We start from the raw sequence: 26,443 nt of genomic DNA, 5'->3' as shown, positions 1-26,443 counted from the left end.
AGAGCGGGGTGAATCCGTATGACTGGAGGACCAGGGACACCTGGGAGGCTGAAACTGGGTTACAAATCACAGCCCAGGAGCTGTTGATGTCACTGTGTGAGCTTTAATCAGCAGGACATGCTGCCTGATTCAACAAAGGTTGGCTGTCAGCAGAGTGAATGTGCCACCTGTGGAGAAAACTGCCATGTGTCTGACGGTACGTACGCTTGAATAATTCAAACAAGTCGCCTGCTTAGTCTTGAGGCCTCATTTACTGAGCACCCACTGTGATAGATGCTTACATATATTACCTAATTCTCATAACTACCTTGTAAGGTATTCATCTTTTATCTTCACTTCACAGGGATGGAAACTCAGATCTGAAGTAGATAAGTCACACAATCGAGCTCTTGGTTGGATGTGGAGAGCCACGATTCCATGCAGCTGCGTCTCGTTTGAATCACTCCCACTCCTGCAGGTAGGTGGATAGAAACAGGAATTCTTGTTCCCACTCTGGTTTTGAGGGACCGGAAGAGAAGTGATGTGACTGGCTAAATTCTGTGCAGCCAGCGTGCAGTGTCGTTATCTTGCCTACAAAGTCCACATCTTCTCTAGCATTTACATCATAGCTTATGATATTTACTTCATATCTTGTTGTAGCGATCTAAAAAATCAGCTGCAATCTTAAACAAATGAAGTTAAGCTCTGCCCCCTGTTTAAAAAGTTTGAGGACCCCTGGCTTATGATATTTACTTCATATCTTGTTGTAGGGATCTCAAAAATTAGCTGCAATCTTAAACAAATGAAGTTAAGCGCCCCTGGGAGGATCTGAGCATGGTAATTCATCAACTGTTTCATAATGGAGAACAGAGACTTAAATGTCACTTGGGAAATTTAGTTAAGATCTGTGCTCAGTGTGGGAACGATTCGCTAATAGACTGCAAATAAATTCTCTGATTACTCAGGGATGGGATAGTGACTTGTTACACAGCCACTTGTGGATGTGAGGGTCATCTGGCTTGAACACCTGTCATCCAGTTGGTTGTTGGGTTTGGTCCTGCATGGTGTGTTGAGCTGTACCTTCCTCCCTCATTGCCCCTTGAGCATCTTCCTGATTTTCCATGCCGGATCTAAGGTGCCAAGGCGTGGAAACCCTTTTCCTATCAAGGGCATTCAAGTAGAAAGCATCTCCTGGGGACAGAACCCTCAGAAATCTGTTTGTAAGAACCAATACTATGGTTCTTAGAACTGTCCTAAGTAGTGACCATGAGCTAAGAGAATGAAACTTAAGTGAAATAACTGAAACTTTCAGACTCTGGGGGTGGGAATTTAAAATGGTTCAACCACGCCCTGGCCAGGTGGCTCAGTTTGTTAGAGCATCATCCCCATATGCCAAGGTTGTGGGTTCGATCCCCAGTCAGGGCACATACAAGAGTCAACCTATGAATGCATAAATAAGTGGAACAACAAATTTGTGTATATATATATAATCTTTCTCTCTATCTCTTTCCCTCCCCCCTCGCTCTTCCTGTCATTTTTCTCTCTAAAAAATCTATTTAAATTTTTAAAAATAAATAAATAAATAAACTAAATGGTACAACCATTTCGGAGAGCTTTTTCTCCAGTGCTACTTTGGAGAAGTTTTTCTTCCCTGCCATGGACACGGACAATAGTGTGCGGGGGAGGAGGGAAGATGGAAGAGGGTATTGGGGGGATAAATGATCAGTGATGGAGGAAAAAACACAACACCGACTCTGTTGCAAAGCTGTTTTCCTCCTGGGCAGCTCCCAAGGGAAATGAAAACATGTTCACAGGAAGAATGTTCTTAGCAGTTCTATTCATAATCACTCCCCAAACTGGAAACAAGCCTAATAATGCCAACCAAAAGGGGAATGGACAAACAAATATGTGTTATATTAATACAATAATACTAAGCAATAAAAACGAGTAAAGTACTTCAAGCAAGCAACGATATAGATGAATCTCAAAAGCATTTTGTTGAGTGAAAGAAGATGTGCATACCTAAATAATCACTTGATTGATCCTAACAATGTAAAGTTCTAGAACAAGCAACGCTAATCCTTGGTGATGGCATCAGAATAGTGAGCACAGCTTTGGAGGGGAGGGCACTGACTGGAAGAAAAAACAAGGACATTTTCTTCGGGCGTCTCCTGTCCGTCCCTGCGACTGTTGCCCCACCCATGGCTCACCCACAACTTTGAGCTCCTGGCCTATAAGGATCTCAGTGGCTGCAGAAAGATGCAAACTGCCCCTTGGTTTGATTTAGCCCCGTCCACGGCTGGTTTGGCTTCTAATTCCAACAACCCACAGTTAATATTAACCTGCTCCAAAGGGTCAGGTAGGTTTTTAACCTGATAGGCTTTAGCACACACCTCAAAGTCCAAAGCTCATCCGAATTAGCCCAAGCAAGACGGATGACCTGGCACAGCAGGGACCACGGGGGTCTAGTGTCCTCCATCGTGGAGGGTTGGGTCTTTCCTTTCTGCTTGTGGAACCACATTTGCTCTCTCCAAAGCTGGGCCATGGCTGCTCCAGATTGACCCGTCATTTCTCTTCACCCAAATGAAGCAGGCGCATTGTTCAACAGGTACCCCAGGCCCACCTGAGCAAGACCAGCATCTCCTTCCAGCCTCATCCTGCAGCACCCACCAAGCCCGCTGGGGCTGCCCCGTGGAGCCCAGTATCAGCTCTGAGGTTGGGCCCATCATGAACCAATTTTAATGCTGCAAGACTCCATCTGCCTGTGCCCACTGTGCCTCATTGAGAGCCACTCACTTGCGCTAAAGCAGTGAAGGCTGACATTCAAGTATGTTGCCGTAGAAGACAGGATCTGTTCCCTAGCTCAGTGCAGGGTCAGGTTCAAAAGGTCCCCAGGATGGGAATTAGTTCAAACTTGAGAATCTAGTTCGAGAACTTCCTCGCCAGCACCTTCTAAGGATCGACTCATTTACTGCTCATTAATGTTGTTAGAAAACAGAGGCAGAGAAATTGAGGAGCATGTGGGAGTCAGTAAGGGCTGCAGGTTTGAGCTCGGGCGTTAATGTTCCCGTGTCTGTGTTCTTCGTGCCGCACTGCAGTGTCTCCTGGAAGGGAGGGATGGGGCCCAGGTGTGGACAGTGCCTATGGAAAGTCTGCATCGGGGCACAGCAAACAGCCAGGTGACATGAGAGCTGGCCGGCCTAGAGGCTCACTGTGGAGAGTGGAAATTGCTGGGGGAAAGGGATTTCCCAGTCCCAGATAACGGCCAATTTGAAAGCATGTCTGAGGTAATACTGTCATCTAGTGGCAAAACAGCAAAAAGCAGTTACCCTCCAAGCAAAGATGGAGTGAGCCTTGAGAAGGCGAGGTATAACAAATCAGCCCAGAGTTGTTCATTTTTCCTCCAAGTACAGATTCTAAAACACAGGCATATCCCATGCCATGTCCTTGGAGTAGCCTTCATGTTCCACAGGCCACTGAATGGTGGCCACAGGTTAGGTTCTAATCCCAGCTCTGCTCATTACTGACAAAAGGCTTGGGCAAGTTCATTAATTTCATTTTCTCTTTTGAAAACTGGGGGAAATAATGTCTACCCACATGGGTGTTGTGAGGATCAAGTGAAATTATGCATGCAATGTGCCAGGCATAGTGTAAGCATTTTAAAAATGCTAGTTGTTGCAATACTGAAGAGGTGTGGCAAGAGCTGGGACCGAAGCACGGAGGGAAGGACCTGGACACATTAGGCATTAATTAGTGTGACCTTTGATGAATCCCACAGGATCGTTCTTGGGGAATAGTTTTTTCATATGCAGTCTTATGTTTGCTTCTCTCAGTCTTCTGCCTACATTACCGAGTCATTTCTCCATTCAAAAATATTAATGGTTCCAAAAGACCCCGAATAGCCAAAGCAATCTTGAGAAAGAAGAACCAAGTTGGAGGTATCTTGCTACCTGATTTCAAAGTATGTGACAAGGTGGTAATAACAAAACAGCATGGTCCTGGCATAAAAACAGACACATAGATCAATGGAATAGAATAGAGAGCCCAGAAATAAATCCAGGCCTATATGATCAATTTATGACAAAGAAGGCAAGACTATGCAATGGGGTACAGACAGTCTACTCAATAAATGATCTTGGGAAAACTGGACAGTCACATGCCAAACAATGAAACTAGACCACTTTCTTACACCATATTATACAAGAATAAACTCAAAATGGATTACAGACTAAATGGAAAACCTGAAACCATAAAACTCCTAGAAGAAAACATAGGCAATTAGCAATATTTTTTGGATATGTCTCCCCAAGAGAAACAAAAGAACAAATTGAACTACATCAAACTGAAAAGTTTTTGTACAATACTGGAAACCATCAACAAAATAAAAAGACAACCTACTGCCCTGACCAGTTTGGCTCAGTCAATAGAGCGTCAGCCTGCGGACTGAAAGGCCCCAGGTTCGATTCTGGTCAAGGGCATGTACCTTGGTTGCGGGCACATCCCCAGTAAGAGGTGTGCTGGAGGCAGCTGATCGGTGTTTCTAACTATCTCTCTCATCGATGTTTCTAACTCTCTATCCTTCATCCTTCCTCTCTGTAAAAAAAATCAATAAAATACATTTTTTTAAAAAGACAACCTACTGAGTGAAAGAAGACAGTCACCAATAATACATCTGATAAGGGGTTAATATCCACACTATGTAAGGAATTCATACAACTTAACACACACACACACACACACACACACACACACACACACAAAATCCTATTTAAAAAAAAAAAAAAGCAGACCTGCATAGACACTTCTCCAGAGAGGACATACATATGGCCAACATACATATGAAAAGATGGTCAACCTCACTAATCATCAGAGGAAGGCTAATTAAAACCACAATGAGCTATCACCTCACACCTGTCAGAAGGGCTATCATCATTAAATCAACAAGTGTGAGTGAGGATGTGGAGAAAAGGGAACCCTGGTGCACTGCAGGTGGGAATGCAGATCGGTGCAGCCTCTGTAAAAGCAGTATGGAGAGACCTCAAAAAATTAAAAATCGAACTGCCGTGTGACCCAGCAACTTCACTTCTGGGTATTTATCTAAAGAAATCCAAAACACTAATTTAACATTAATCTCTGTCAGTCCAGGAGAGCCCTACACAGCACGCCCCTCGGACCCTCCTGACTGGGTTCCTCGGGAGGTGGCTCCTCACCCTCCCATCCCCTCCTCCCCAGACAAGCTTTCCTTGACATCACGGGGGCTTTTTAATTCCCCAGTTGAAATCACCCACTCTCTCCTTCTAATCATCTTGGACCAACTGGGGAAATACAGCTTTTGGAAGCAAATAAGCAACTCTTTTATTTTGAAGTTTCCTTTTGCAACGAACTTCAGTGACATTTGAGGTAACTTTGCAAAGCACAAAAAGTTCATTTCCAGATTAACCTTGCTCTGGCCTAGTTGCTCATTTACTTCCAAAGCTGAATATCGTTCCCATTAAAAGATTAACTTTTAGCCTTGAACCTCGTCTGCACTCACGGGGCTGTGGGCTGTGACTTGCTGTTTCCTGCCACATCCAGCTGTGAGCCAGGCTTCGAGTGGCTGCCTCTACATACCACTTTCGTGAGCCCTGGAGGACCCCACAGTCAGGTTTGTGGTTGGGTGTCTCCTGTGGGCTTAGAACTGGGAAGGAGATGAGGTGGCAGGTGGGGCGAGGCCAGAGGCCAGAGTCTGTGTGAGGCATTGTGGCTGCTAACGGGGAACTTACAAGGTGGCAAAAAGGGGTCATGTTGACAGGACACTGAGGACAGCCAAGGAAGGCTCCCCTTCAAAGACGCTCCAGACAGAAGACGTTGCGTTTAGTCAAGTCTTAGGACCACCTGGTAGCATATTGACCCTTAGGAGGGAGCATGGGTCAAAATCTGTTCACTTGAAAGGTACAGGCCCTGCCCTCAGGGAGGGACTTTATAACTTGACCACTGCTTTCTGGCCGTAGGCAGAGGAAAACAGTGGCATGGCTGCTGCCGGGTTATTGTGATCATCAAATGGAGCACTGAAGGAAGAGTGCTCTGTAGATGCATTTAAATGTGTCCTTGTTTATGACCAGCTAAATGATGAAACCTTTCAACTTTCTGGTTGGATTTTGGTTTTACTGATGGAAGGAGCAAAGCTTCTCATTTTAAATGCCAACGCTCTCCATCAGCCACACTTGGCTGCACAGGTTTGCTTCTTCTCATGATGCTTTAAGAACTAGGCCATGGGAGTCAGATCACGTTACTCAATGTGCAAAGGTGGGCAAAGTGTTTTCATCTCCCTGCCCTGTAGGTTTCCCATCTGTGCAGTTCAGAGCATAATAATTGTGCTTGGGGGTTATCATAAGGGTTGGAACATGAACGCACATAAAACAATTTACACAGCACTCAATAAATGGTTGCAATTTTATTGTCATTATTATTACTAAGGAGCCATTCTGCCTTCTCCAGAGGTCTTTGTGTAATCAAATTATTCCACTGCTCAGTAGAATAAGAAAATTCCCAACCTTTAAAAACACCAAGTGAGCATTCAGGTCCCTGTTTCCCAGCATGCCCTGCATGGTCTCCACACCCCACAGACAGCACACAATTCACAACATGACACTAAGACTGAGTCCCAAAACTCTACTTGGAAGCCTTGTATTTAGAACTCAGCACCTATTTTCCCATAGAAAGAATGCTTTTATTTTTTTTATTTAAAGTATTACACATAGTAGTACATATATCTCCTTTTTTCCCCCATTGACCTTCCCCCAGCCTCCCCTACCCCCTGTCGTATGCCCTCATCCCAGAAAGAATGCTTTTAAAATACAGGTTGGATTCCCAGGTGGCTGAAAATACCCAGAATTCCTAAAAAGACACCAACACGGATCATATGAATCATACAAGTCATCTGAAATCTTCAAAGGAAAATAACTTGTTATCTAACTGCATTAGATTAAATGGCAGTATTGCGAAAGCAAGGTCTGCCTTGAAATTCTTTCCAGCCCCCATCCATGTCCTTGCCCCTTTCCTCAGGCAGGCAAAACTATTTGATCCTCAGATAGTAAGCACCAGATACCACTGGATGTCCTTGCTCTCAGATGTTAGCTTTCTTATCACTGGTATACTAGTTGTACCTCATTGTTGTTTACCATGAGGCAAAAAGCCTAAACAAATTGAATGAGCTTAAATGAGCTACAGTTATTAATTCGCAAGAGACTTTTATTCTTTCCTCTTCTTTATTTGAATGGAGATCAAAGAAAATGGGAACACAAGCAAACCATTAGATGACCTGGATCGTCCCTTTAATATCTGGTGCCTTTAAGTCTTGTATGGATCAAACTGAAATACATAAAAACATAGAGAGCTAAGTCTGCCTCCCAAACTCAGGGAAAGCCTTGAACAACAAGGTTGTCATTCTCTTCAACTGTCAGCCTTACCTCTAAGGAAAACAATGGGCTCAGTACTCTACTGAGCTCTCCACATGCTATGAAAAGAAAAAAATGCATCATAATTGTACTTTCACCCTAGGAAATTCTCTGAAATGCCATGTAACAAGTACTTCATGTGAACCAACTATTTGGCTGTGCACCGTGAGATTGAACTTGGAAAACATCTATCTTTAAAGGCTAACAGAAGCCAGGATTCTGGGCCTTCCTCTGTAATCATTAACTGTCTCATTCTCTTCAAATGCAGAGGGAGAGAGGAGAGAGGAGAGAGGAGAGAGGGAGACCTTCCTGTCTACATCACAGAGAAGTAGATAGAAGGAACTAGTAGATAGAAGTGTGGTAAAAATGGTGTTTGGTATATATACAGATGCTGGGTTATTTATTTCTAAGCAGCTTTCAGATGATATAATTCACACTACTCCAAGCAAGTAATTCTGAGTGAGGCTGAGCCATTTTCCTTGGACCAGACACAAGCGTCACTGAGTCTCTATGCTAGAAATCTGCAGAAGAGCATTTCTGTGTGCGGGTAATGAGGGGATTTGTTGAGACAGTGGGAGTTGAGAAATGCCCAGACCTGCAGAGAATTTTTATAGGAGTTTCTCTGAGCCAAGCTGACTACATGTGCCAGGGAGCAAGATTTCAAATGCTCCGGAGGACAGCAGTTGTGCAGTTTTATGCATTTGAAATTAAGGTAGGGAAGATTACATGGAGGTGGGAGAAAGCAAGGCGGGGATTGGATAATAGGATAGTGAAGCTTATTTGCTCTTTTGGGGGTGGTTACCTCTTAGAATTTTTTTTCGGGGGTGGTTGAGAAGGGGCATTTCAATGGTGTGTTAACCCAGATGCACAGAAACAATGGACAGGGCTAGCTTAAAGCAAAGATAAGCATTTTTTTAAGTTAAGTCTTTATTGTTGAAAGTATTACATATGTCCCCTATTTTTCCCCATTGACCCCTTCTAGCCCACCCCTGACCCAGGGCTTCACCACCCTATTGTCAAAGATAAGCCTTTTACTAAGGAAGTGATATGCCTGGGGTGTGACTACCCACCATGACCTGCCCAGTCAGGAATTTATGATCAAATCACCCTGAGATTACTTTCCATGGAAACTCTTCTTTCATCCACAATTGAAACCTGGTAGAGAATTCTCATCCGACAAGGCAGAGAGAGATGACAGGCAGGGGAATGTCCAACTCAAGCAATGAACATTGATGGACAGCCACTCAGTGTGGCGTACTGTCCTAATGCCTGGGTGATGCAACGTGTGTTGAGGGTCCCAGGTTCAGTGATTCGCTGGGAAGACAGCATGTAGGTGAGGCTGTGATTTATTACAGTGAAAGAGTGCTCAGCGAAATGAGCAGAGAAAAGGCTTCTGGGGCAGAATCTGGAGGAAGCCAGGTGTAAGCTCCCAGGAGTGCTCTCCCAGGGGAATTACGCAGCAAGAAGTGGTGGCCACTCCTGTGAAGTGTTGTCTGCCAGTCATTTCAGAGCCCAGAGCCCAGGGTGTTTTCAGTGCTGGGGCTGGCCCTATAGACATTCTCTCTCTAGACCAGCGGTTCTCAACCTGTGGGTCGCGAACAATGAAAATACATCCTGCATATCAGATATTTACATTACGATTCATAACAGTAGCAAAATTACAGTTATGAAGTAGCAACGAAAATAATTTTATGGTTGGGGGTCACCACAACATGAGGAACTGTATTAAAGGGTCGCAGCATTAGGAAGGTTGAGAACCACTGCAGTCTAGACTCTCCGAGGGGAAGCAAATGTTCAGCATAAACCACATCATTTGCACAAACAGTTGAGACACAGCGAGCCTGTCTTATCAGGGAATCGTAGGAACCCTCCTGAAATCCAAGTTCCCAGCCTCCAGCCCAGGGCCGACCTTGCTAGCAGGCCTTTCTCAGGGTAGCATTCTCAGGCTGCTGGTTTAACCCTTTTCTGCACACAGAGTAGGAAATAAGCGTTTGCAGTGTGGTGGGATCAACTCAATGACTCATTCATTCAACTAAAGTTACCGAGGGTTGGGCGGGAAGGAGAGAAATTAGATGTGGTTGTTGAACTTTGTCAAACTCAACTCAGTGTCTCAATAGCTCCCTGCCCACCCTGGACAAGGTGTGTTGCCTATAAAAAGCCCTGTGGCTGTGCTCCAAGCTCCTCCCCCTCACCTCCATCCGCAACCCACTGCCCATCCCAGGGCTCTGTTTTCTGTCTGCCACTTAACGTCTTTCTGCCTGGCCCCCGAGGTAGGTGTGTGGGGCTACTTCTCTCTTTGACTTGACTAGATTCTGACACAGGCGGATGCCCTTGGGCCAGTTCTGCCCCATCCCTACCCCCACCAAGACTCCCAGCACCCCACACTTCCTCTGGCCTGCTTGGCCCCTCCGTCCATTACAGGAGTTGCCTGTTTGGTTGTTTGAAGCCCTAGTTCCTGGGGCTCATCCCCATCCTTTAAAGATGTCCAAGTCATCCTGTTTCTACTCATGTTTTAACGCCGCTGACACCTGCTGGGAGATGCCCAGAGCTATGGCCTACAGGTTATCACCCCTCCCAGTGGAACCCTCTCATGCAGGAGCTCTACATGCTGACTCACTGCAACCCGAGCCTCAGCATCTCCAAGGCTCTGTCCCCACTGCCCTCGCCCCTCCTGGAGGGATTCACCCCAAACCCTGCCCTCTCATCTTTCGGAAGGACCAGGCTCCAGGATTACAGGGTTCAGAGTGGGGATGGGAACAAGTGGAGGTAATATGTTGTCTTCTTGGCCTCAAGATTAACGTGTTCAATGACCCAGCCAAGGAATTGGGAAACATCATCTTCCTCCCTGATATCAACCACAGGTCCACCCAAGTCAGACACCAGTTCTGGAAACCCTCAGATATTAGTATCAGTTCACCCCCAATTTTCCCACCCTGATGGGTCTCCTCCCAGAAAGGCACAGAGGTATGAAATGGCCCTCCAACACCTTTAGGAAATACTCAGAGCGACTCAATCAACCAAGGAAAGCCACCAAACACCGAAGCTGGTGAGACAGGGCCAGGTCCTGGGAAGCTAGGAATGCTACGATGTGGGCACCTGAAAGACAAGAGCGAGATCAGACTTGCATTTTAGAAAAGTCCTGAGCGCTGGAGGGAGACAAGATGTAGAGTGAATCTGGAGGCCGAGACAAAGATAAGAAATGTTTTGAAATAATCTTATAAGATGTGGCAGGGCCTCAACTCTAAGGCAGTGGACTTAGTGATGAGGGGACAGACAAGAGGGAAATTTAGAAGACCAAGCATCACGAGTGGGGATGGGGTGGAGAGTCAGGAGTGCAGTGAGCATGGCTGCGTGCTGGCTGGTTGCACCTTTGACAGCACATTTACCTCTTCCCAGGTAAAGAACACAGGGGGCTGCCCTGGCCGGGTGGCTCAGTTTATTGGAGCATCAACCCGTACACCAGAAGGTGACAGGTTCGATTCCCCATCAGAGCACATAGGCAGGTTGCAAGTTTGATCCCCAGGTCGAGAAAGTGGGGGAAGCAGCCGATCAATGTTTCTCTCCTGGCTGCTGGCAGCTGGCCCCCCCCCCCCCCCCCGCCCCGCCTTCCTCTCTCTCTCTTTCTCTCCCTCTCTCTAAAATAAAAATAACACAGAGGGTCAATCATGAATCCAAACAGCTTCGTGCTGTAGCCCCCTTTACCTTCTCCTCTCCCTCTGAATTATTCTTACTGGGTTTGGTTGTTTGGTTTTGGTTTCTCCTTTGAAGGTGCAGAAATGTCCGTGGTGTGTCTGACAGACTTTGAGGCCCATGCGCGGGAGCGTCTGTCCAAGTCAACTTGGGATTATATCGAAGGAGGAGCTGGTGAAGGCTTCACCCGGGACGACAACATCGCAGCATTTAAAAAGTCTGGTCTCCTGTATCCTTTCTGCTGTTGAACTCGGGGCCTGGTTCACAGGCCTGGGAAGGGAGCCGGCCTGGTTTCTGCCTGCAACGAGCAGAGCAGATATATAATGGCTTTTGTGTTCTTTTGGGTTGGGGTTTTTGGGGGGCAGATGACTGGGGAGAGGAAGGTTGAAGAGAAAACTTATCTTAGTGCCTCTGCAGAACTAGCACAAATCAGTCACTCTCCCTCTGCAAAGGTCACCAGTCACCTGGGCAGGGAGCAGACGAGGCTTACAGGAGAGAAAGTATGAAAGGAGAGAGGACTCCGAGTGTAAGGAAATATGAAGACACAGAAGTCTGGTGATGAAGGAAGATTGATTCAAGGCAGAGGGTTGGACTAGAGCAGCAGGGGGCGGAGCACAGACCAGCACACAGCAGCCCACAGGCCAGGTCTGGCCCACCGCCATTTTTTGGATGGTGAACAAGCCAAAGAAGGTTAATTATCTCATAACACGATTGAAAAGAATCAAAAGAAGAATTTGGAACAGGCAAAAGTTACATAAAATTTAAATTTCAGTATCTATAAGTAAAGTTTTATCAGAACATAACTATGCACAGCCATTTACATATTGTCTATGGCTGCCTTGGCGTTACAACAGCAGAGCTAAGTCATTGTGACAAAGACACAGAGTCTAAAGTGTTGGCTGTCTGGCCCTTTGCAGAAAGGCTGCTGGCCCCGTGAGACAGAGCTCAGGAACAAACAGACCCGGGACACGAGGCCAGCACCACCTTCTGTGTCTTCGTGATTGTTTAGCTCCTGCTGACTCTTTATTTCATTTTGTCTCCACAAAACTACTAGGAAATGTGGAGTATTCCTCCATTTCAGGGATGAAGTAATGAGCCTATCTGCCCCAGTTTGCACGATCAGTATTGCCAGGAAAACCTTTCTGAAGTTGTGTGCAGGAGCAATAATATTTTGTGAAAGATAAGCATTTGGGGCCCTGAAGCTAAGTATCTGTTTGCTTTAAAATGTTTTACATATTTGTCATGGGTAAATTTCCCTACCTTCTACAGCAGTGTTTAAGTCATATCTCCAAACGGATTAGCCTCTAGCTAAAAGAACGCCTTGACCTTCCCCTGGGCTTTGACCGCTTTCAGTGACCTCTTCTTACGTAGAGACTTGAACCTGAGAGGGAAGGGCCAGGAGCTCTCTGCTGTTTATGCCTTCCCTCTCTAGTCCTTACTCTGATGAATCAGCCCGAGCATCCACATGCTGAGAGCGGTCAGGGCGGCCAGCTCAGAAACACAGACCACGGAGGGAGCGAGGAGGGGTTGTGGGGTCCACAGAAGATGGGTTCGTGTGGAACCAGTGTTGGGAGAAGCTTCCTTAAGGAGAGGAGCCTCCAGTCTGCTGTGCTGCGTATTTAGCTACCAGCCAATGGTCCCCCACCAGAGGTTTCCGGGGACCTAGTCTGGTCTCCAACTGCACCAGGAATCTGGAGGCCTCAGCAGCAGGCAGCACCTTGGTGCTGGAGATAATCCCACCAACAGGAAACCTCTTTGTTGTCTAGCACAGAATCCGCCTCCGGCCCCGGTACCTGAGAGATGTGTCGCAGGTGGACACCCGGACCACAATCCAAGGGGAGGAGATCAGTGCCCCCATTTGCATCGCACCCACGGGTTTCCACTGCCTGGCCTGGCCCGATGGAGAGACCAGCACAGCCAGAGGTGTGAAGCAGTCCACCCGCGGCCTGCAGTGTGCAGGAGGCTTCCTTCAAGCAGGGCAGGCGGCCCCAAGGTTTCTCTAGAGAAAGGGCTTAGGGACAGCAAGTGGTTGGAATTAAGGAGGGTGGGAAGAGGAATGCTTAACACTATGTTTGCATAACGCTTCCCCGAAGATTGAAAAGATGCCCATTTTCGCCCAGCCAGCATGGCTCAGTGGTTGAGCATCAACCTATGAACCAGGAGGTCACGGTTCAATCCCTGGACAGGCACATGCCCAGGTTGCGGGCTTGATCCCCAGTGTGGGGCATACAGGAGGCAGCCGATCAATGAGTCTCTTTCATCATTGATGTTTCTTTCTCTCTCTCCCTCTCCCTTCCTCTCTGAAATCAATATGAATATGTTAAAAAAAAGAAAGAAACATCAATGAATCGAATTGTGACCTCTTGGTTCACAGGTGGACACAACCACTGAGACACACCAGCCGGGCATCATTGATGTTCCTATCCTTCTCTCCCTCTCCCTTCCTGTCTCTGAAATCAATAATTTTTTTAAAAAAAATTTTTAAACAAAAACCGACTTCTATCCCTGCCCCACAGGGCAGCAGAAGGAAGTCAGGCCTTCTCTTCACTCACAGGGCAAGTTGGCCAGAAGCAGTGCAGGTCCTAGGGCTTCTGGCCCCAGCCTGGAATGCCCCTGGCCTCCAACCTGAGTTGTGTCATTTGTTCTGCAGCTGCCCAAGCAGCCGGCATCTGCTACATCACCAGCACATATGCCAGCTGTACCCCGGAAGACATCGTTGCCGCGGCCCCCAGAGGCTTCCGGTGGTTCCAGCTCTACGTGCAGCCAGATCGGCAGCTAAACAAACAGCTGGTCCAGAGGGTAGAATCCTTGGGGTTCAGAGCCCTGGTGATCACCGTGGATGTGCCCAAACTTGGCAACAGGCGACATGACATTCGCAACCAACTGAACTTGAAGACAAATTTACTGTTAAAGGATCTTCGGTCACCTCAGGAGGTAGGAAAGATACCAGGCCCAATGGGCAGGCATTACAGAAGGCAAAGTCCCTTCTGTGGTTCCTCCCTTCCTTCTTTCCACAAGAATTCATTGAGTGCCTGCCCTGTGCCTGACACTGGTGATGTAGCAGTTCACAGTCAGAGCTTCCCAGAGCTTCCAGACAAACAGAGTGTAAGATAAAATGTTCTCCTCCTGGAGCTGTCTGGTCTGTCACCAGAAGTGTTCTGGCCAGGGCCGAGTGCTGAGAAAGCTATAAATAGGATTTTGCATGGGTCTTCCAACATTTTCTACTTCATGGCACACTTAGAAAACGGTCATTTTGGGAGGCACACTTCGATAAACTGACCCTCTGACGGGGTGCTCATAGCGAAGGTGACCAGCCCTTAGGGTGTAACCAGCCCAGGCCCCACCCTGCTGCCCTGAGAAATGAGGGGTCAACATCTCTGCACACCTGGAACTCATCCAGGGAGCACCAGGTATTTGGAATCTCTGAACTCGATGATGGCAAACGGCACTTCACCCATTAAAATCCCGACGGATGGGGTGGGATGCCCCAGAGAGAGAAAGTCATGGTCAAGTTGGAATTCCTTGGCTACAGTGAAGATAGGGACCCTAGGCTTTTCAGAATGGGTACCAGCAATATCCAGCCAGGAGACACTCAACAGTCCTACTCATTAAGTCATACACACTTGGCCTTGAGGCTTTCAGGAACCCTTATCTCAGAGTCCAGGAATTTATGGATATTTGGTAGTGCCCATGGTGAGTCAGGGGTCAGTATTACATACTATCAGATTTAGGATTATTGAAGTATTGCTTCTTTGTCATTGTCCTGTGCATCTCTCAACCAGAATGTGTTACATTGGCCTATAAATGCTTTTGCTTATCCATCTCACTAAACTCTGAGTTCTTTTAACATGGGGACTGTGTCTCAGCTGTCTTGTGTCCCCAGATCCTGGCATAAAGGAACAGGGAAACAGTGAATGGTTAATGAATAAGCAATTGAAGTATAAAATTATTTTTGTAAAGGAAAGGAGCTAGAAATGGGATTGGTTTTTATAGCTCCTCTTTTCAAGCTCATAACTGCTTCTTTTCACTTATCATTCACTAGCTTTCTGAATGTGCCTCGTTTTTGGAATGGATCAAGTAGTCTTGAAGGAGTTCAGGACTAAGGTTTCCCTTTTATTCCCCACAGAGAAATTCAATGCCATATCTGCAGATGTCTCCCATCGACTCATCCTTCTGCTGGGAAGATCTCTCCTGGTTTCGGACCATAACTCAACTGCCCATCATCCTTAAAGGGATCTTGACAAAAGAGGATGCAGAGTTAGCTGTGAAGCACAATGTGCAGGGCATCATTGTTTCCAACCACGGAGGGAGGCAACTTGATGACGTTCCTGCTTCTGTAAGTAGGAGGACCTCAGAGGGAGTGTGGTGTGTGTGTGTTTGTTAGGTAGGAAGGGATCATAAAGGTCCCCTAGGGCCGTGGTCGGCAAACTGCGGCTCTCGAGCCATATGCGGCTCTTTGGCCCCTTGAGTGTGGCTCTTCCACAAAATACCATGTGGGGGCGTGCACCTACAGTGCAATTGAAACTTCGTGGCCCATGCGCAGAAGTCGGTTTTCGGAAAGGCGATAGACGAAACAAGTATACAAGACGAGTGTGGATGGGAGAGTTGGAAGGGGTCGACCTCAGTGAATGTACCTCAATCAGATTGAGGACGTTTTTAGCAAAGGCCAGCTTAGGAGTACCCTAATTAAGTTAATAACAATGTACCTACCTATATAGTTTAAGTTTAAAAAATTTGGCTCTCAAAAGAAATTTCAATCGTTGTACTGTTGATATTTGGCTCTGTTGACTAATGAGTTTGCCGACCATTGGTCTAGAGCAATGTACTCTGTGCAGTTTGGTGGGCACTGTCCCCTCTCTTTTACCATATATGTTGGTATATGTGTGTACATTTTAAAGATTTTTTAATACCCTATTTTTAAATACATATTTTTATTGACTTCAGAGAGGAACAGAGAAGGGGAGAGAGATAGAAACATCAGTGATGAGAGAATCATGAATCGGCTGCCTCCTGCACACCCCACACTGGGGATTGAGCCCCCAACCCAGGCATGTGCCCTGACCGGGAATCGAACCGTGACCTCCTGGGTCATAAGTCGACACTCAACCCCTGAGCCATACCAGCCAGGCTAAAGACTTTTAATAGCCTCATGTGTACCAGGCTGTTTTTACATACTTTACATTTATTATTCCTCAATCTCACAATAGTCCTGCAAGGTGGGTATTACTATCCCCATGTTGCAGAATGGGATGCTGGAGTTATTAGTGTTAAGTAACGTCTCCAGTTCACACAGTTAGTAAGTCATTGCGGTGGGTTTGCTGTTAGAGGTGTTTCCGAAGCACTGAGGTCCCTGCCTCCTGGAAGAAGCACTCAGCTGGAAGGTTGCCTGTCTACATGGATTGCAACCTCACATTTTCTCAAATGACTCAACCCAGCAAGGAACAGTGTGTCACTTACACTGATAAATAACTGTCTTTCACAATACAACTTTAAAATGCCCCATAAATCCTTTGCAAAAAATTTAGGACACTCTGTAATTTTTCCCATAAAGTGAATTTATGTGCATTAGATACGGAGTTTGGGGAAAGAAAATGAAGAGGAGAGAGGCAGAGAAAGAACATCTAAATTGGAATTAATTGTTGCTTTATCTTCATGAATATATATATTTTCAAGATACATATTTTCATGAAGCTTATTTTCCAGATTCTTCTATTGCTGCTTGACTCATTTTAAGAAAGAAAGTGGATTTTTCCCCTCTATTTTTGGCCTTTTTACTATATATGTAGAACATGTGCAGTGCAGAGAAACTATAAAATATACAAAAGCAAAAAAAGATAAAAAGTACCCCTATTTTTATCACTATCATTAATGTCAATATTTTGGGAATTATTTTTATCAACTCTGTAATGCGCATATAACATTTTAGGTTTTAAAATGGTACATAATATTTTTAATTTTCTTCTTTTCACACAAATATATTAAGGGCATCATATTATTATATATGCTCCTCTTTTTTTTTAATATATTGATTTTTTTACAGAGAGGAAGGGAGAGGGATAGAGAGTTAGAAACATCGATGAAAGAGAAACATCGATCAGCTGCCTCCTGCACACTCCCTACTGGGTATGTGCCTGCAACCAAGGTACATGCCCTTGACTGGAATCGAACCTGGGACCCTTGAGTCCGCAGGCTGATGCTCTATCCACTGAGCCAAACCGGTTAGGGCTCCTCTTATTTTTAATAGTATGAATGGACAGTTTATGATTTTCTAAAAGTTACTTTTCAATTGCATTTGACATACAATATTACATTAGTTTCAGGTGTACAGCACAATGATAAGACATTTATGTACCTTATGAAGTGATTGCCTAATAGGCCCAGTGCCCACCTGGCACTATACATAGTTATTACAATATTATTGACTATATTCCCTAGGCTGTACCCTACATTCCTATGACTACTTTTATAACTGGCAATTTATGCTTCTTAACCACAAAAGGATGATTTATATAACAAACTCGCTATTGTTGAACATCTCTATTGCTTCTAGCGTCTGCAACTTTAAACAGTGCCTGAGTGACCATCCTTAAAGCTTTAGCACATTCTCAATAACTTCTGTAAGATAAACTGCAGGAAACACAAAAGCTAGAGGTTTAGACTCCTGATCCTCGCCCATGCTGAGGGCCCGCTGTCTCCTTGCTCTGAGTCAACCTCAGGCCGCATGTGCTCTGCTCCAGGTGGACGCCCTGCCGGAAGTGGTGGCTGCTGTGAAAGGGAAACTGGAGGTGTACCTGGATGGTGGGGTCCGGACGGGCAACGACGTGCTCAAGGCTCTGGCCCTGGGGGCGAAGTGCGTCTTCCTGGGGAGACCAGTTCTGTGGGGTCTTGCCTGCAAGGTGAGACCAAAGGGAAACCAACCTGGAGATAGCACGTTTCTCATTCCTTTGCATGCGTTTCTGTGGTCTAGCCCCCAAGCTTAACTATTTTTCCAGGTGCCGCGGATTCCTGAAGGAGGGATACGCCGAGCCCGCACCTCCAGGCTTCCTCTGCAACGCGCTGCACATTTTCAAGAGCTCTCACCCCTTTTCCTCATGGTGTTTCTTTGTTTCACAGATACCCCCATGCTCCTCACCACGTCTCCATGTCTCTGAGCACACCTAGAATTTATATTCAGCTCATGGTCACAATGTTCCTTCATCTCTCTCTCTCTCTCTCTCTCTCTCTCTCTCTCTCTCTCTCTCTCAGGGTGAACATGGTGTTGGGGAAGTTTTGAACATTGTAAAGGATGAGTTCCACACGTCCATGGCCCTTACAGGTGAGTGTGTCCAACTCTTTTCCTGATTTGAAAGCGGAGGTCTAAGGAGCAGGAAGGCAGCCCCCCTTCTAGCACCTCTCCCCAGCCTAGGGATGCCAGAAGAGACAGTAGGAAAGAAATGTCCCTGACAAAGATTCGTCTTTGATACATCTTAACCATGAAAGAACAGTTTATATAACAAACCTGCTATTGTTGAACATCTGGATTGCTTCTAAGCTTCTGCTATTTTAAGCAATGCATCAGTGAGCACCCTCAAAGCTTTAGCACGTTCTCAGTTACCTCTGTAAGACAAACTGCAGGAAACACAAAAGCTATGACTCGTATTTCCTGGTCCTCACCCACCGAGAGCCCTGCTGTCCCATTACTAAGGTGTACAGAGGTAAGCGTGGTGTCACATTATGGGAGCGAGGCCTGCAGGTTACTCTGGACTGTTCAGATCCTATCAGGCTCTCTGGATGTGGCTCTGGGTGTCATTGTAAAACAATACTCATGGACTGTGAATAGTTGAGAAATTATGTCAAAGAGGAAGTACAGAGGGACCCAGGAGAGAGATAAAAACAGGGCGAGAAGGAGAAGCATTGTCCCCCGTAACCACAAACAGCAAGACAAACGTGTCTCAAAATTACATGGGTTTCAGTCAAAAATGAAATTATTGTGAAGTGGCGCTCATAAAAACTTCTACGTTTTCAGCAAAGCCTGGAGTCCCAGTGATCCCGCAAAACAGTGGTTCCCAACTAATGGTGGTGACTTTCCTCTTCAAGGGCATTTGGTTTGGGGTTTTTAGTTTGTGTTTTTCGAATTCTAAGTGACTCAATTCCAAATGACCCAACGTCACCGAGTTCCTCCCATGAGGGAGGGGAGGGCACACGTGTGAACTGAGAGCATATTGGGAGCCGCAGGGGAGGGGTGGGAAGACCTGCGGTGTCTGTGGATTCCAGGAGGCTGAGACGACTGTCCTTCTCCCACAAATCCCCCCGCTTCTTGGAAATTGATGTCCAAACTTCTTTTCACAAAAGCCTGATAGAAACTCAACAATATAGCTTCATCATTCCACCAAGAGTTAACACCTACTCACCACTCCCGTGTTAATGGCAGCGTTAATGCAGCCGGAAACTATTTCTGAGACAGGGCGGAACACCTTTGGAACACCTTTGGAACAGGCAAGGAAAAAGGAAAAGAAAAACAGGATTATGGGCACTTTTGTGCCTGACTCTGTGCTCCTCTCCCTTCTAATTGTTCTACAATGAGAATGTATTGTGTTAAATGTATAGAAACAGTAGTAATCACAACCAAACAAGGGACAGAGAAGAGGGTTCGAGGGGAAGGGAAAGAATAGGAAACCCAGACAACAGGGCATCCCTGGGCATCCTCTGCTTAAAAGACGCTGCTCCAGGTAAGACCCCCCAGACTCCTCCCTGGAGAGAGGGGATCTCAGGTTGGGGGCCTGTGCATTTGATGGGACTCGGCAAAATACAGAATCATAGTGTGCAACCCAGAGATTGTGTCACTCCCTGTTCCTCCCCTGCACAAGGCAGGTAAGACGCCGACACAAAATTGTTGCCCAGGAGGCAGCCGATCGATGATCACCTAATTCCCCTGGAAATTAGGTGTGGTATTTCCCCCTGATATCTCTGTGACATCACAGCCCTGGGAGGAGAGCCCTATGAACACTATTGCTGAAAACAAAGTAAGTTGAAAAGTATTGTTTTTCCAACTGGGAGACCAATTTCTGAAATTTTTGTATTTACAAAAAGGTTAAAATGATGATTTGTCTTGAAAAACAAAAATGTCCACATAGAAATCCCATCATCTGAAGGCTGCACAGACCTCACTAAGTTCTCATCCCTCGACATAAGAGCATCCGAAGCTGTGGAGAATTTTTATAAAGATTTATTCGAGCCAAACAGAGGGCACGTACGCCTGGACGCAAGAGAGGCAAATGTTTCAAGAGATAAATTTTCAACAGAGATAAACGCTTCCAAGAAAGGACAGTTTCCAACCTCCTTTACGCATTTGCAATCAAGGAGGGACGATCACATGAAGGTGGGAGATAGCGACGTGAGGGATGGGTTACAGGGCAGTTAACACGACCTGCTCTCCCGAGGGTGCTGGCTTCTGAGAAGAGGCATCGAGGCCTTGCAAAGGTGCCTGAACCTGGAGGCACAGAAAGCATGGACAGGGCTTGCTTACCTTTTACTAAAGAAGTGATATGCCTCGGGAATGACTACCCACCATGATCTGCCCAGCTGGGAATCTATGATCAGATCACCCCGTGAGGTTACTTTCCATACCCCCCTTTTTTCAGGTCCACAGCTTCAATACTATTTTTCCTGCAGTACATAACCACAGAGTCTATCCTGGCATCTCTGTGCTCCGTGAGTAGGTCTGCCTGCTTGGAAGTCCCACTCTTCTCTGCCCTGTGGAAGCCCAAGGCTCTCGAGATCATTGTCCATCCTGGGAGAGCCGCTGTGGCCCGAACAGCGGCTTCTGCTGAATCAGTCCAGCGTACGGGCTCTGTATGCTGCAGTCACCCCAGGCAGGCAACTCAACTCCTTCCTCTGTTTCCACTCTTAGGAAAAGACCCTCTTTTGAGTCATATTTTTTGTGAGTAACACATTTTGCTGAAGTTATGTTTGGGGAGGTGAAGGTGCATACATCAGAGGCATAGAAAGAAATTCCAGGCAAACATCACACATCCTGTTCAATTCTAGCAGCCTTCTCGTCGCCAGGGAGATTTCGCTGCTTCCTTCAGCCCTCGGTTCTCCAGCCCATAAGCCACGCAGCCCCTCTCTCCCTCTTCTTCTACTTTTTAAAATATATTTTTATTGATTACAGAGAGGAAGGGAGAGGGAGGGAGAGATAGAAACATCAATGATGAGAGAGAATCATTGATCGGCTGCCTCCTGCATGCCCCACACTGGAGATCGAGTCTGCAACCCAGGCATGTGCCCTGTCTGGGCATCGAACCGTGACCTCCTGGTTCATAGGTCAACACTCAACCATCGAGCCACCTCGGCCAGGCCTCTTCTACTTCTTATCCGAAGTCACTTTCTGTAGCCCCCGTGTGATCTCAGCTACAATCCTAAATTTGCGTTCTAATGAGGACCCTTTACTACAAAAGGGGTTTCATTTTTCAGAACTTCTCCTTAGAAGGCTGTTGCTGTATGAAATACCCCATCTCCTAAGCTGTCCTGAGTCATTTCCTCCTAGACAGACACGTCCTAGTCTCTGAGCCTAGCAGGACCGAGATCAGGGTGAAGGGTATCTACTGCACACATGCATTGCTTAAAAAATGCTAAAAAGTCTTTACGTTTCTGTCATGCCATTTTGACATGGCTGCCAAAAGAGGACCCAAGCACAGGCTCCTGAAATAATTCCCGAGGCAAACAGAATGACATCATTCATTCTGGATGCGTAATATTGCCTCAGGGTGAGCACCAGCGGCAAGTCGGGGCCTGTTCCCATTGGCTTATCCACACCATGATGGGGCGGGATTCTGGTGCTGAGAGAGAGGAGCTTCTGAACTCCTTGTTCTTTTAGGCTGCCGGTCGGTTGCTGAGATCAATCAAGACCTGATCCAGTTCTCCAGGTTGTAAAGAAAGAGCTGGGGACAGGACTGCCGAGGTGGCCCACGGGAAGACCAAGCCAGAGCCTGTGTGTGACGCCATCCTGCCCAGGCCCCAATCCTCCTATCCAGCGGCTCAACCACTTCACCCCACACTTCTGGCCCCAAACCCTCATCTGCCTCAAATGTGTCAGGCCCTCCTCTGCCTCACTGCTTTTTACATGCTGTTCTCTCGCCTGAAATCCCCCTCTGAAAGAAAAGGGCGGGTCAATGATGACTGACTAGTGGATGAAATTCTTGCATATCCTCTACATCTCTATGAAACATCTATGGGCATCTGCATTCTGGACAGAAGAGCAATACATATAAAGTCACCCCCCAACAAAAATCATCCTCCTGTCTAAAGATAGTAGGGAAATAATAGAGTTTAAAACATAGGCTGTGGAGTCATGCAAACAAGGGGTTAACAGTCAGGACTGCTCCTGACAAGCTGGGTGCCTTGGGGAAGTTTTTCAATATCTCGGTGTTTTCTTGGCCTCCTCCCCGGGCCTCATCCCCCATCACCCCTTAGGATGACACATCACATGCAGTGGGGCGTGGTGCACTTCCTAGAACTTCGTCCTCTGGAATTTCACTTCTAGATCTCAGAACTCTGCCTCAGACACCATTTGTGTCACGTCCACAACTTTGGTCTCATTATCTCTTCACATCAGAAATAAGAAAATACCTCAGTACCAGATTGTTCTTTGTGATGCAAAAGAATGACTAACAGCCTTGAAAATACGGTTTGAAACCAGAGAATCATTGGTAGAATAACATCCACTCTTTTAACCCCTTCACAACCTCACAAGCCAGATTTTTTTTTCATACTTGTTAGACAGACATGAGCAGAGCAAGACGATGGACCAAGTACGGAGACTCGCCAGGGCAGAAAGCCTGGATGCCTCGCAAGGGGCAAAACTGAGGAAGCAAGAACCTTGTCCCCGGGTAACCTGTCCCCTAGCATATCTCTGGTCATGAGGTTTGGACCCCTGATCTTTCCTATCGCTGGTCGGGCAGTTTAGACCCCCTGACCTTTTCCTCCTAAAGGTAACATCTAGGCCTCAGTTATATTTCAGCTCCAGGCCCAGAAAAGCAGCAAAACCAGACAAGTTACACCGTGGCTGCCTCAGGACCAGCTACACTAATGACCCCCTGCCCTGGCACCGAGCATCAGTGGAGACCACAACCCCGAAGGAGCACACAAGGAAAGATAGTGGATATTCTATTCAGACCCTCCCCTGGGACCTCCCCTAAGATTCCCACCGGCAGGAGAGAGAGAAGTATGGTCAGGACAAAGGACCCAGTGCACACTCTCCCCCAGAGGAGCCATTCCCTTCCCCCTTCTTCCCTTTAAGTGACCCTGCGAGACGTGCAATGAGGGGAGCAATGGGCAGTGGCATTGCTAACCCCCTGAGCCTGTCTCCAAGGCCTGCTGTTCTCTGACTTCTCAGTGAGCCAGAGCAGCCCACCCTACACTCTTCTGTTGCTTCTATGCCCTTCCTTATTTCACTGTCCTAAGTATATTTTTGCTGCCATCATGGACCCAATGCCCTTTGGCTCAGTGCTGTGTACCCCTTCCCTTTGGATGTCCCAGCCCCCAGCCCCTCTCCTTAAATAAATTCAAATCTTCTTTATCCACGTCTGAGATGGCTATTTGGTCTGCCCATGCATCACCGACTTTAACCCTTCGATGCTTTGATTATCTTACTGGCCGGTGAACTTGTAAAATTCCCCAATTTTCTCTGCAATAACTTTACTTATGAAGACTTGTAAGCAGGCATGATGGCCAGTCCTGAAATCACCAGCTGGGCGCTTGACTGAGTCATTCTAGTTTGGTTTGGGGTAAGAGTGATCATCATGATAGCAAGCTGTGCTGATAATGGAGTTCGCTTACATTACAAGAGAATCTAGCATAAATCCTCCCTGTGTACGTCTACCTTGGTGTTAACGATACTCTTTTTTGGTCATGGACACATGTGTGTTATTTCTGAAGTCGTTTTTCCTTCTGGACTCGGATGGCAAGATCCAAGATTCCAAGGAAAAAGAGCAAAGACATAAAGATGCAGCCAAAAGGCTGTTCTCAGGAGGGCCTCTCAGCCCCTCAGAGGCCCTGTGTTAGGGTGCCTGGTGGACGAGGCGAAGAGAACTTCTCCACTGGAAAGTGTGCAACAATGGAATGGTACACTTAGTATCTAAAAGATAAGCCTTTGTTCTGATAAAGAGAATCAGCTTTGAAGCCACTCCAGGGTCAGGCTGCCTGGCTGAGACTCCCACGTCACTGTCCTCGAGATGTTTGGCAAGATTACAAACATCTCTGTCTTCCTCTCTCAAACAATAATACCAACTCTTTCAGGCTAACATCGTGAAAATTAAATGGCATAAAGGACTTCTGTTTCCTAATCCAGGATGTGAGGAGCTTAAAGAGGTCTCCACTCCATCCTAACAAGTCAAAAGCTGGACAAACTGAAAAATTAACAACTCTGCTCAGTCCCTCAGAAAAGAGGTCACAGAGCAAACCGCTGCCCCCCATTGGAGAGACAGGCAGACCCGGAGAATCACAACTTACCTGAGCAGAAATCTGTGAACAAACCTCCATGAAAGTCATACCAAGGTAGGAAACAGCTGTAACTGACAAATTGACCAGTCTGAAAGTTAAAAACTCAGGGGGGCCCAATCACAGGAGGCCCCCAGACTTTTGTTTAACCTCCAGGAACTCTACCTGGTTTACCTCCTGGTTCTCTCAGTGAGTATCAGAGAAAACTCCTCTAGAGCTTCCATAAGGAGGAGGGGAAAGGAACCATTCTGAAATGTGCCTGCCAGAGCTCTCTGCGCTTAGCAAGGCCCGCCCTCAAGAGAAACTATTTCAGCAGACCCTCGCCTACCTGGGAGGTGGAAAATACTCAACTCCAGCCCCCCTGTAGCCGCCCTGTTCCACCTAAAGGGGGGCGGAGGGGGACCGGGAAGCACTGGTCAAGTTCACAGGTCAGCAGCACAGGTTCACCAAAAGACTGAGACCTAAACTATAGGACTAAAAACACTAAGACATTCAGAGTCCTGGATTGTTCGTGTAACCTTCCATTCATTCATTCATTCATTCACTTCCTGTTATGTGTCAGATATTGTACTAATTCTTATGGGGATATAAAATATAAACACTTAGTCAAACATGCAACAGTTTTTAAACACAACTAGACCCCTAATCTCCTGATACAGGCCATAGAAGTGGGCGGCTATCACTGGATAACTTCCCCCAGACCTCTCCACAGGGGGGAAGCAAAATTGACATCTGGATATATTACGTGGGAAAGAAAGTCACCTCCCGCACAACATAGTGATTGGAGCTGCCACCATTGCAAATGTCTAAACTTTGCAAGATGACATTTCCAGCCACACCCTGAGAGAGGAAACAGGGACTAGAATGTCCCCCTCCCTGGGTGTATCTACTTCACGGCAAAAATCCCACTGTGCTGGGAGACGTCTCCTAGTCTCGCCGAAATTCACAGATTGTGGGTCCCCCACAGCCAGAGCCACCTGCGGGTGTCCGAGCATCTTTATCGCTGTGGCCTTGGAGCTGGCCTTCTCTTCCTCTGCTTCGAAGGGAAAGGAGATAGAAGCCGAAGCTGAAATTCCGCACTTTGTGGTAGGAGGGATCCTGGGACAGGAATGAGCAATGACTATGTAGTAGATAGAGTCCAAGATAAAAAGGCCGAGCCAGAGGGGATGGGGCAAAACTCCAGTCTTCCTTCCAGGGAGAGACTCAGAACTCGGGCTCTTTCATCTGACTTTTAGCAATCGAACAGGTTAGAGCATTTTAAAATTTTTCTCTCTAGTAGTCGTGGGTGCGGAGGGGTTGGGGGAACAGAACGGATGTGTGTGCACCTGTAACCACCTGGCCTCTGTGGGGTGCCTTTTTCGGGGTGGGCCTCTATCCCACCTGCTCCCCAGCTTTCTGGTTTCTGGAGCGTGCCTCTTGGTTCCCAGGTGTGCCATGGCTGGGTGGAGCTGCCTCGTGACGGGCGCAGGAGGCTTCCTGGGGCAGAGGATCATCCGCTTGTTGGTGGAGGAGAAAGAGCTGCAGGAGATCCGGGCGCTGGACAAAGTCTTCAGACCGGAATTGCGGGAGGAATTTTCTAGTAAGTGAACTTGGGTCATGGGAAAATGGCAAAGCTAAGCTTGAACCTAGGCAGTCTCGCCTCAGAGTGTGTGCTCTTAACCTCTAGTTTGCCTGAAAGGTTTCCTCTGGGCCTCCCTCCCACCCAACTCACACCACATAAGCAACGGCATAGTCAGCCTCGCCAAGTCCACGGAGCCATGGCTCCACCACCGGGGTTTCCACAGCGCCCTCTCCTGGCTTCTCTGCATCCCTGCAGACTAATGGGGTAGGTAAGATTTCTCCCCTCCCCTGCTGGCCCCCTC

General features: G+C 46.9%; 2 protein-coding genes across 9 annotated transcripts in view; both read left to right on the top strand.

Moving 5' to 3' along the window:
• The first annotated feature begins 347 nt into the window (after positions 1 to 347).
• On the top strand, positions 348 to 22,865 carry HAO2 (hydroxyacid oxidase 2 (long chain)). 2 transcript variants are annotated; one of them, XM_005879086.2, is made up of 8 exons: positions 348 to 457; positions 11,184 to 11,322; positions 12,877 to 13,028; positions 13,756 to 14,039; positions 15,232 to 15,441; positions 17,843 to 18,001; positions 18,351 to 18,420; positions 21,961 to 22,865. In XM_005879086.2, exons 2-8 carry the CDS (start codon positions 11,192 to 11,194, stop codon positions 22,014 to 22,016), a joined length of 1,062 nt encoding a protein of 353 aa, XP_005879148.1. In that variant the 5' UTR covers positions 348 to 457; positions 11,184 to 11,191; the 3' UTR covers positions 22,017 to 22,865. The 2 variants fall into 2 exon arrangements, with proteins under 2 accessions (XP_005879148.1, XP_005879147.1); XM_005879085.2 differs by lacking the exon at positions 348 to 457 and adding an exon at positions 5,475 to 5,623.
• Positions 18,349 to 26,443, top strand: part of HSD3B2 (hydroxy-delta-5-steroid dehydrogenase, 3 beta- and steroid delta-isomerase 2) — a 13,468-nt gene continuing 5,373 nt past the window's right edge. For 3 of the 7 annotated variants that reach the window (XM_005879082.2, XM_005879081.2, XM_014550100.1), the window contains exons 1-2: positions 23,620 to 24,638; positions 26,009 to 26,160. In XM_005879082.2, coding sequence (XP_005879144.1) covers positions 24,622 to 24,638; positions 26,009 to 26,160 — 169 coding nt within the window. In that variant the 5' untranslated portion in view covers positions 23,620 to 24,621. The other 4 variants (XM_014550102.1, XM_014550103.1, XM_014550101.1 and 1 more) reach the window with 4 other exon arrangements.

Source organism: Myotis brandtii, unplaced genomic scaffold, assembly GCF_000412655.1.
Source record: "Myotis brandtii unplaced genomic scaffold, ASM41265v1 scaffold582, whole genome shotgun sequence".
In the NCBI taxonomy this organism is placed as follows: Eukaryota; Metazoa; Chordata; class Mammalia; order Chiroptera; family Vespertilionidae; genus Myotis; species Myotis brandtii.
The sequence above is the reverse complement of the archived record's forward strand: the minus strand, read 5'-3'. Positions and strand labels throughout refer to the sequence as shown.